General features: G+C 33.1%; 2 protein-coding genes across 2 annotated transcripts in view; one reads left to right on the forward strand and one right to left on the reverse strand.

Moving 5' to 3' along the window:
- Positions 1-4,066, forward strand: part of LOC108574392 (CB1 cannabinoid receptor-interacting protein 1-like) — a 19,181-nt gene extending 15,115 nt beyond the window's left edge. The window contains exon 2 of the mRNA XM_017936972.1: positions 3,742-4,066. Within this exon, the coding sequence (XP_017792461.1) occupies positions 3,742-4,066 (325 nt within the window). The remainder of the gene's footprint in view (positions 1-3,741) is intronic.
- Positions 4,067-6,446: 2,380 nt separating this feature from the next.
- LOC108574362 (RNA polymerase II-associated protein 1) lies at positions 6,447-10,731 on the reverse strand. The gene is made up of 9 exons (XM_017936941.1): positions 10,176-10,731; positions 9,830-10,100; positions 9,476-9,724; positions 8,903-9,407; positions 8,640-8,809; positions 8,411-8,570; positions 8,048-8,327; positions 7,861-7,964; positions 6,447-7,782 (listed from the first exon to the last, which is right to left on the reverse strand). The coding sequence occupies exons 1-9, from the start codon at positions 10,644-10,646 to the stop codon at positions 6,447-6,449; spliced, it is 3,546 nt and encodes a 1,181-aa protein (XP_017792430.1). The 5' UTR covers positions 10,647-10,731.
- Between the last annotated feature and the right edge of the window lie 472 nt (positions 10,732-11,203).

Consider the following 11,203-nt stretch of genomic DNA (forward strand, 5'->3'; position numbering starts at 1 on the left):
CTGAAGTACCATTTTTCTCCTCGAGAAAAATTATTCTATAAACTATTGATCGAAGCAATATCACGAATTTCTTTATCTCGCGGTTATTTTTCTAAAATACTACTTCTGCTCCTCCTCGAAAGACAAAAGTGCTTTTATAAAAAGTAATCAAAGCAATATCACGAATTCTTCTCTCCGCTGGAATAAACGGTAATTTTCTAAAAGCACCACGCAAAGGAGGACACACCGACCGAGATAACGTTCTCTCCTCTAATTTCCTTTTCGGGGAAGAACGTCATATCAAGGGCTATAATTTGAACGGTTCTAAACGGCGTGCAAAAATCGTCGACACCGACCACCCGGCCCCCGGTTCTTTACCGAATAATTATACCGTGCACTCGCGTCACGAGAGAGAACTCATTTCTAACACGTGAACGATGCTCGAGATTGATACGTGTTAAGGGTTCGTTGGCATGCATTCGGTCTTCGTTCTCTATCCGGTATGAACCTACTAAAAATACGTACACAACAGCGAGCGTTGAAGTGAAGCCATGCGCCATTATACGCTACGGTTTCTTCCTATGCGGAATTTATTAATATTTAAACGCGCATCGTTTGAATTTATATATTTATAAGAACGTCGTTACTTTCACGGAACGGTGCAAAATTCGCAGTAGTAGGTAGAAATGCTGGAAAGTAGAATGCATTTCCTGCGAGCTCATCTCAGGTACCTTTTTAGCATTCAAAGAAAGGAACGTCTGAAATAACGTTTCTTGCCGTTCTTATGCTTCGTAGAAATTCTATTTTCCATTAGGTCGTGAACAAAGTGCACGAACACAGCTGATCAAGAATTTACAATCACTAGGCCTTTCAACAAAAGTGAGATTTTTTTGGTTTTTGGAAAAATTAACAGTATCCTTTTCGGTGAAATAACAGAATGTGACTGTTACGAACCCACTGCCTTTCCCCCACACATTGTTATTAGATACTATTATAATATTCTTATTAACATTATTATTATTAGATATTATTATATTATTATTAACATTATTATTAGATATTATTATTATCATAACCAAACACCTTTATAATTACAAACCAAAACGCCAAGCAACTGCCACGGGTAGGAAAGGAGCAAAGTCGGGAAAAACCCATGAAGCGACGCTCGACTCCAGGCCCTTTTCCTGACCATTAGTTGGTCGGAAGCAAGGTGCCAAAACTAGTATAAAACCGACGTACCTGCTTAAGGTCGACAGATAGTGCACTTTTTGCAACTTTTCTTGCATGACTTCGACTTCATTTTTAATTACCAAATTTCTTTTTTATGATACCTAATGTCTCCAAAGCCTTTTAGAGTATAGGGCGGATCTACGCCAGGTGACTCTACACCAAATTCAAGCAAAAATCTACACAGGCGCTGCCTGTTAAAAAAAAAAAAGAAAAGAAAAGTCATTTCTTGCGGAAAGCCGACTAAGACTACTCTAGCATACACCGAGCAGACGTCTCCTTCGCGGATTATAGACGACACTCCTTGTTCTTGCAAAGGTCAGTACGGAGCGAACGAAGACTCCAGGACCAGGTTTCCTGTACCGTTACGGCCTGGTTCCGTAACAATGACCCTGTTCTTTTATTTTTCGAAAACGCTCGTAAGAGATGAGCTGCGTAATGTGATCACTTTAAATTATTCTGTTATCAGCAGATCGATGGAAAATCTTTTATTGCGTATAATATGGTTCGAAAAGGTTCTTTTTCTTTACGATTTCAATGTCATCTTCAACTTTTTGTATATAAGAGCACGATTTTGAATATTGTTTCGATATAAACTGAAATTATAAGATTGTCTATGAAAAAGAAACGCTGAAGATGACATTGGAAACCTACGGAAAAAAAAACTGATAAAAATTATACTATAATTATCTTAAGGGTCTCTTCGAGCTAACAAGAGAATAATTTAAGGTGATCGACCCTACATAATTCTATTACATAGACACGTGAAACATATAAAAATCTTCGTATCAAGAGTACTACCAATAGTGAAAATAGGAAAAAAAAAAAGAAAGAAAAACACACAATTATCAGACCGCAACCTCGTCACTTTTAATACACTGCTAAAGAGATCTGTATGAATATTTAACGATGTTATTCAGAATGCAATCCAACTCATAAATTACAATAGATTTCCCTTCGTTTAATCAAAATTCACCTTTTATACAATGCCGATCGTTAACGGATCTGAAAAGGCGGTAAGGAGGGAACCGAAGTTGAAATTCGGCAATTTGCAACATGTCGGTGATGTCGCGACTATTTTGTAAATGACTGCGGCTTCGCGCGACACGCGCCAGGTGGTGCACAATAGAGGCCGGAAACGAGGTTCAGAATCTCGAATACTGGCCGGCCGAAGATGCAAATGAATTTGAAGCACGATTCTGTGTAACGTCGCACAGCCTCGACACGAGTCGAGTCTATCGATTTGCGATCAAATCAGACTTGCCTCGATGCTTGGCTACAATTGAAACTAAAGACCGACCGATTCGATTAACCTTTCCGCAGACTATCAAATTTTCCTGTTTGTCACGGTGGCTGTAACCTCTCCTTCCTTTTTTTCCTGGAATCTACCGATGAATTCTCTCTCTCTCTCTCTCTCTCTCTCTCTCTCTCTCTCTCTCTCTCTCTCTCTCTCTCTGCTTCTTTGATATAGTTAATAAGATTTCAAAAGTACATTTACAAAACATACGCAGCGCAAGAAATATTCTTGTACATATATAAATCGCTTATTTATTTGAGATTAAATGAAAATGTTGGAGCGTAATGCGTGTTAAGTACTCGTTCTAAATCAACCGGCGACCTCATGAATATTTCTACAGGGTATTATCGCTAGAAACTTCGTTAACGTGTTATCGCGTATGCTTATTTGCAGTAGCGCGACCTTTAGGGTGCATTTATAATTGCGAATTGAAGTAAAGTTTCGTGAAATTTTCTTACTATATTCAGTAAAGAAACGCAGCGTAATAATTCTAAAGCCTTGACAATATACTATTTTTAATAAGATATTAATTAAAAACTGGAATAATGCAGTTTTCAGGGTTTACATATTTACGTTTTGTATATTGATTGGACATTTTTTTAAATCGTCATAGAGTTATAGGTATATTTTGAAACACCTGTAAGCCAAAGGACGTTGACTTCTATGATTTCAGGATAGTAGAATCTTATCTTTGATGATTTCTACATTCAGGGTAATCCTCGAATTTCATTACTCCAGGATCGTAAGACCTGAAATTCCATAATCCAAAGATTATACGATTATTCCAAAGGCATAGAATGCTGTCCATGGTGTCCATGGGATGCTGTGAATGGTGTCCAACATTCCCAGGGTTCGTTACAATCTCCGAACCTCTAACGTACTACGATTCAAGATGGCGTTAGAGGTTCGACTCGAGCCCTGTATCATGTAGCGTTAAAGAAGTTAAAGTCCCACGATGTCAGAGTCGTGAAATTCGAGGTCGAAAAATTCCAGTCCTAAAGATCATATAGATATTAAATTTAAAATCCCACAATCGTGATATGTTCTACCATGCATTCTGCTATTACGAAATGATGAAATTTGAAATTCCACCAAGTGCTTCGATTTATATTCCGCAGTTTTTAAATAGTGAAAGTCAATGTTCTTTGTCTTATGGCTTTGTCATTTTGTTTTCATACTAATACTTTAATGATATAATTATTTCAAACTTACCCAAACGATGATTTTCAAATTCACAGATCCCTCAGTATAGGAGGCAAGCAAGTGGAGACGATCGAGCGTACAAGGGACGGCACAGCCTGTGCCTACAGTGCTTATCACAGTACGAAGGGTATACCGGCAAGTGCTCGTGGCCATCGTGAAGAATTACCCATAGCGATGCGTGTCCTAGGTTCCGGTTACCTCACTACTTGTCTGCAGATCAAATATTACCGCCAAGATGATCAGAGTCATTGCGAATGGGGCGCCAGATTGCACTGTATCGAATTGGACTGTTCAAGCGTGGAAGGTAGATTGGTTACGGTAGACCGGGAAACTTATAGGAAACTCGGTATAGAATCTTAGCAGTCGGTGGGTGTTAATGTCATGAAAGCCATCACATAATGAAAACGGCTAATATTTGTTTCTTATCGCACGAGTGTTACGCTAGCGTATGACTGCTTGTCAATCGAGATTGGCTTATTTCCGATTGTTATTGAAATCTTTTATCGATCAATAAGAAAGAAGGAACGCATATGGCGGGCTTTCGTATGGAATTTGAACGGTGCAATTCTACGATGAAAGATATGGCCTGTTATAGTTTTTGATGGTGCTTTAAACGTATCGAGTTTCTTCACGTGAGAATATAAGAAAACAGCGTGAATGCTTTCGACAATTTCCTTGACATTGAAGAGCGGAGAAAAAAAGGGGAAGAACATCTAGTCTGTCTGTAGAATATTGATCGCTTTTTATAATAAGAAAGACGTAAAAAGATACCTGGTAAGGAGAGAAAGAACGTTCGAACGATTCCTTTTGATCCCTTAACGATCAGACATGCAATTATCAAACGGTGGACCCGTTTTATCAACGCGAATAAAAATATAATTTCATCCTCCTATTTTTCTATATCGAAAAACGTATTTGTATATACATACATATATGAAGAGCATACATGTATATATAATGCCATTGTTGTAAACTGATATAGAAAATAGATTTAATATAATAAGTGTAAGCGTACCTTATTTAATGAATTATCAATCACATATGTGAAATGACATTTCAGAACGATACGTATCATGTGGTTAGGAAACTCACATTTCGATGAATCGTACTCGTTAAGGAATCGATTAGGAAATCATTTATTCGATACTCGAGAGATGTAAGTATATCGACTTTTTCATGCAGTGTTATCGATGACAGACTAAAAAAGCAGTGTTATCGATGTTGGAATCCACTTGTCACATTTTTGCAGTATACATAACGTTTCAAGAATTGAGCATTTCATGCTTAATGACCAAAAATATGAACCTTGTTTGCCCATGATAGAAAAATTGCGAGCTAAAATGAAGAAATTTCAAAACTCCCATTATCTTGCATATTGATTTAAATCTGAATACGTATATCCGAAAAATATATACATGCAGAGTACACAAATACTTATTAGAGTAGATGTTAATGCGTAAAAGAGAAATTATTATTATGTTGATATTTATAAAATAAAATTATAAATGAAGAAACGTTTGAATAGAAATTTGTTGCCCGATACGTTATTTCAAAAGTATAAAAAACTGCGCAGACCAAACAAAAATATACTGTTATACTGTTATTAATATAAGTGAAACTTGAACATAATTTATGAGTTGGATCATCGATTGATTGCAAATTATTTCGAAAAAATTGCAATTTATTTTCTAGATTACAAAAATAGAAAGTTTTTTCCTTTGTCAACTATATTTTTTCATCAAAATATTCTATGCATTTTAACGTGCCTAAACACGAAACTTACGTAAAATAGCACGTAATGGTTACTACTATCGTGCCACTCGAGGCACGTTGAACTATTAATAGTACTGCATAATTATTGCCATAATTATTATAATTGTACCTATTGTGTTCTACATATCTCATGACTTTCCATTTTATTTAAAGTAATTATTGCATATTTCTATTAAGAATATAATTATTAAAAATTCTTGAAATTTTAAAAATACATTTTTTGACATATGTCTTCTTATAATTATCGTTATCTAATGTTTATATAGTTTTGTCATTGTTAAATAGTTTTTGTTTTAATTATATAAATTTTTGCGCTTGTGTGGTGTTAAAGTTATCTTATCATTTGAGTGTTAAATATATCATTATGTGAATATTATATATTATCAATTTAAGTATTTGTAATAAAAAAAAAAGAGAATGAATGAAATCTATCGTAAAAAATCACTATTTATAACTGATAACATTACAAACAGTATATTATATGTACAACTTTCATATATAATTATATACATATACTCGTACGGGTGCGTGCGCGCACACAAATGTATATCATACGTTATAAATTATTAACAAACTATACAGAATTTTGATCCTCATACTTTCTTAACTGTAGTACTAATTCATTGAAAATTTCGGCAATCAGCGAAAATGACCAAGCAGTGCCTCTATGCTTTGCGTAACCGTAAATACAAATTGTTCCTATTCTTGATTCACATACTTAGTCGTTTGTCTTATGATATTGGTATCTGTATATTTTAAAACCGACTGAAATAAATGATTTAATCCTTCAATTATTTGTTTGATGTTTTTGGTCACGAAATATATTGAATATATACGAAAAGCAAGATCATAATATAGATAATGCATAAAAGTGAAATTTATATTATATGACACTAAAATACATACATGTATCACACACATTTTTATTATTTTGTTCTCTTATCAAGACGCGGTTATACACCAAATTTTATAACGTAGGTGATTGATAATTTAATAGAAGAGCAACTAATGCCTTATTGGGTATTTTTTCTAATTGTGTTCTCATTCGTATTGCTAATTTGCTTGTCTGTTTCAAATACATTGCAGAATGATGTACTGCAATTGCATAAGGAATAGGACACCAATTTTGTTTAACAATTCCCCTAACAAGCGCCGTTAAGTAACTTTCTATTAAAGACGTATCTTCTTCGAGGGGATAAAAGTACTCTTTTAATGGGATAACTAGCTGTCCTAAAGGTAATCTGAGATATCGAAGCAAACCTGCGTGTTCCGACCATAACAATTTTCTGTAATGAACATCGTGCCTCTGCGCTATTGGTACCAACAGAGCCATTGAAAACCCATAATCACCATAGGAAGTTGAACAGAAATGTTCGCACATTGCAGTAAACAAATCAGTAAACGAATTCAGTCCCGGCACATCTATTGTGAAATTAAGTTTCTTGTAATTATCTTTTAATAAAGTTGTAGCAGCTCGAGTAAGCAATGCAGAAACATCACTATTTAAATACAACGTGTCACATAAATACACAAGAACTAATCTACTAAACCTCAAACTTTGTGATAGTTTTTCAACCAAGTCTGGTAATATTAACTCCAAACTTAGTACAGCTAAAATAAGAGTTTTATCATCTTCGTTGCATGAACTATTATTTCTGCACTTTGTATAAACATGTACCACAGGCAAATAAAGCCAATCTTTAGGCATCGCCGCTTGATCCCATGTACCATTTAATGCCACATATTGTTCGTATAAACCAGCCACGTCATGTTTTAAATTTAGTTTTATATCCTCAAGATTTGAATTTAAATTCATCTTTTCTAATTCATTTGTTACTATTTCCAAATTTAATTTCTCCTCTGCTAAGGCAACCTTAAGCATATCTTTTACATGAGATGGACAGTCGGCAGGTAAAGATGATACAAGTTTGACAGCAATTTTCCAAATAACATGTGCTGTCTTATTATCTAATTTATTTTTAACTAAAGAAGCTGCATTTACTATAGCAACCAAGAAAAATAATTCGGATCTCGTATACCACGATCTTTCTAAACACCATTTCGTTGTTTCCAATTTTTTTAAATACTTATAAAGTTGAGGAAGATTAATTACTGCTTGAATTTCTTCAACAAAAGAATGATTAACAAATGTATTTAAAACTGTTGCAAGAAAAGGCATAGAAGAATGTTGAAGTACTATAGGTTGTAATTGTCCATCATGGGTTAATACACCCAGGTGGGGTAAACAAGAAGGTTCACGTTCAGTAGCTAAAGAACAATCACTTAACAAATTTGAGGTAGAACTGCAAAAGTAAATTAAAAATTGGTTTAATATAAAATTTGATGTCATATACAGTATTAAATATATGAATGCAACTTACCTAAGTTTAGAAAACACTTGCGATCGTGATATGATCAATGTTTCAATTGCAGTACTATCACTAACTGCTAGTAACGTTTCTGCGATTAGTTTCATATTACCCCACTATAAAACCATACTTTTTTATAGTATATACGTTACATTCTTTTATATGTACATATCATGTAATATACTTAAATTCAACGTACCGTAACATTATTTAAGGATAATAATTGTGTGCTCCACTTGGATAGTAACACTGATATATTTGCTTTTAAAGGTGTCAAGCAACTTGCAACAGCAATTAGAGCTGCTGCATATTCACAGGACAACTCAGATGCACGTTGAATATCATGATTGCTTAATAAAAGCTGCAACTGTGATACAAGAACCAACTGTGCCCCAGTTAGACTATCCACTGCTTCTTCATGCAATAGTAATGTCTTCCATAATCGTAAACTTTCAATGCTAAGATTAAAACTGGCTTTCCTATGAAAAATATTATAATTTATGTATGTTATATACATTATAACAGATGTTTTTATCTAAATAAAAATGTATTTTAAAATTACCCCGCATCACAGCTGACATATGACATAATACGCTCCACAATTTTAAGGTTGTTTAACTTGTTAGCAATAGATTTTCCTTCATAACAAAGTAAAACGCGACAAAATCTAACTGCAGCGATTACAGGAACTCCATAAACATTATTTATAACATCTGCCATTGCTGAAATTATGCAAAATATATTCCGTTAGCGATTTATTATTATTATTTTAATATTCAAAAAATATGTACCTAATGGATTTGCAGATAATGGTATAAAATGTTCAATTATAGTCTCTAATAAGAGTGGAGTATCTGCAATTTTTAAGACAGTAATAGGTGAATGTCTTACAAGTCGAATTAATATTTCCAATGCACATGTTACGCCAATAGGTGGTGGCCGCATTTCACTCAAAATATATCTGCAAACAAATTTATTTAATTTCTTATCTAAATATTTCACCATATCTATATATTTGTTTGTTAATTTGTACTAATAATATTATTAAAAATACCTAATTCTTATAAGTATATCAGTTCTCAATAAAGCAGCAATGGCATCCAATTGCGCTAATTCGTGATCTTTTAAATTACTTGTATCAGTCACATCAGTTTTTGGTGTTGCCAGAATAGGTTCATTGTAATTTTGAAAACCATATAGTCTATCTAAGCAGACTTCATCTGCTTCACTATATAAAAAAGCTTTAAGTGCTTGCAAAGTTGCTGTAACCACACCAACTGAAGTATCATCCAGTGAGAATCTCAATAATAATAAAATATTTCTTTGACTTAGTGCAGTCAAAGGTGCAGGTTGTAATACTTTATCATACCAGCCCTGACGACTTTTTTCTATGATATTTGCTAATGTTGTAAGAGCTGTACAACGTTGCTGTTGCGCTGATGATCGACTAAGTTGTAGAAGTTCCTGTAGAGAATATCCCGGACGTTCAGGTTCTTCACCATGATGATGGAGACCTTTTTCAATTGGCACATTTTCATCTTTATATGCCAGCAATACACCTGTTAAAAACATATTAAAAACTCAATATATCCCTTACACTTATTGCATATTTATATGAACAACTTACCATTAAAATCAAAACGAGCATTGTATGGTTCATCTGAAGCAGGTTCATCTTTTTTCTCAGTAGGTAAATCTTCCATCCATTTTAATTTTTCAGGTTCAATAGAATCCATATGTACCCAACCCTTTTCTTTAGCTTGTTCCATTAATTCTATGGAGGGTTTTGGTATACTTTGTTCGGGTTCATCTACTTGCATTGGTATAATATCAACATTTTTAGGTATACTTTCATTAGGTCTGTCAAAAACATTTTCTGTAATCAACTTTTCCCCCTTTATAGATATTGTATTTTGATCTTGAGTTTCCTCAATCAATTTCTCATGTTCCCTTTGATTTTTATTTACTTTTTGCTTCTTACTTTTCCTATTTTTTAAAAATTGTATTAATTCTGGTTTCAAAGTCATTTCAAGTTTACTTTTCTCTTTCAATATGTCTTCTTGACTCATCTGGTTTAATTTTTCTAAATTTTCATTATGTATTTCGTTTGCCAAAGATCCTTCTACAATAACACTATTACTATCAGTAGTAGTTAAAAGTTCAGAATTCTGGAATTCTACTTTCTTTGTGGCATGGGCTTCAGCAGAAATTTGTTGCCAAAATAAACTTTGGCTCTGATTTTTATCATTTTTCTGAAAAAATACAACATTAACATAACAAATATATTGTTTTAATTTCCACATTATATAGTAAAATAATATATGTACCGTATGTTTAGAAACAAAAACTTCAGGAAAACCTATATCCGAGCAAGAGGGTTCTTTTTTATTAAATTCATAATTGCATGCATCATATTTCTTCTCCACAATATTTCCTAATATTATTCTTGAAGGTGCTAATGGTATGTTACGAACAGAATCCTGCAGACCAGCTTTTAATTTTTTTTCTGTTTCTTTAATTGCAGGATTTATAACATTACCACTACTTTGCGAAGTAAAAAGTTTGTCTTGCACTTTCAGTTTTTTCAATTGAGAAAATTTTGATCTTACTTTACCAGAACTTGTCTCATTTTCAGTAGTTGTGTTAGAAGTAGTATTAAAAGGATTTGCGAATCCTCGCAAATTGATTACTTTTGCGGATGGTTGATGTTTATTTTTCAAAAAGTCTTCTTGCATAAGAAATAATTCTTTCTCACTATCAGTTGGTTTAGGTCGCTTCAAAACTGGTGTTTCATCCATCGTTTTAAAATTTATTTTTAAATTTTCAGTGTCACAGTGTTTCTGCATGTGAATTGCTTAAAATATTTGACATTAAATATTTTTAGGTTAGATGCATATACATAAATATCGATATTTTCTCCTTTTCTTACATTATTTATTGTTCATTACGAAATGTATATGTTATTAATATTACACTTTCAAATTTATTTCACCTTCTTCGTCGTGGCAAAACTAAAATTCGATATTTTTAACTAAATTTAATCAAATAACCAAAGTACACGAAGTATGATCAACTTCTCACGGTACAATACGATGTTGATTTCGTTTATACATATGTTGCATCAGCTTTGTTTTCTATGTAAATATTCAAAGCTACAGATTATAATTTTTCAATGTGGCAGTAACTATTATTTAGATATAAATTTTTTATATCACATTACAAAAGTTATTATATTCATTATAAGTTAAAAACAATATACACATGAATTTGACATAAAATTCTACTTCATAATCATAAACTCTGGTATTATTAATTTTATTTTTGAGTAATAGGGCCATAGTATACCAATATTTTA

This window comes from Habropoda laboriosa, unplaced genomic scaffold, assembly GCF_001263275.1.
Source record: "Habropoda laboriosa isolate 0110345459 unplaced genomic scaffold, ASM126327v1 scaffold205, whole genome shotgun sequence".
NCBI classification, from domain to species: domain Eukaryota; kingdom Metazoa; phylum Arthropoda; class Insecta; order Hymenoptera; family Apidae; genus Habropoda; species Habropoda laboriosa.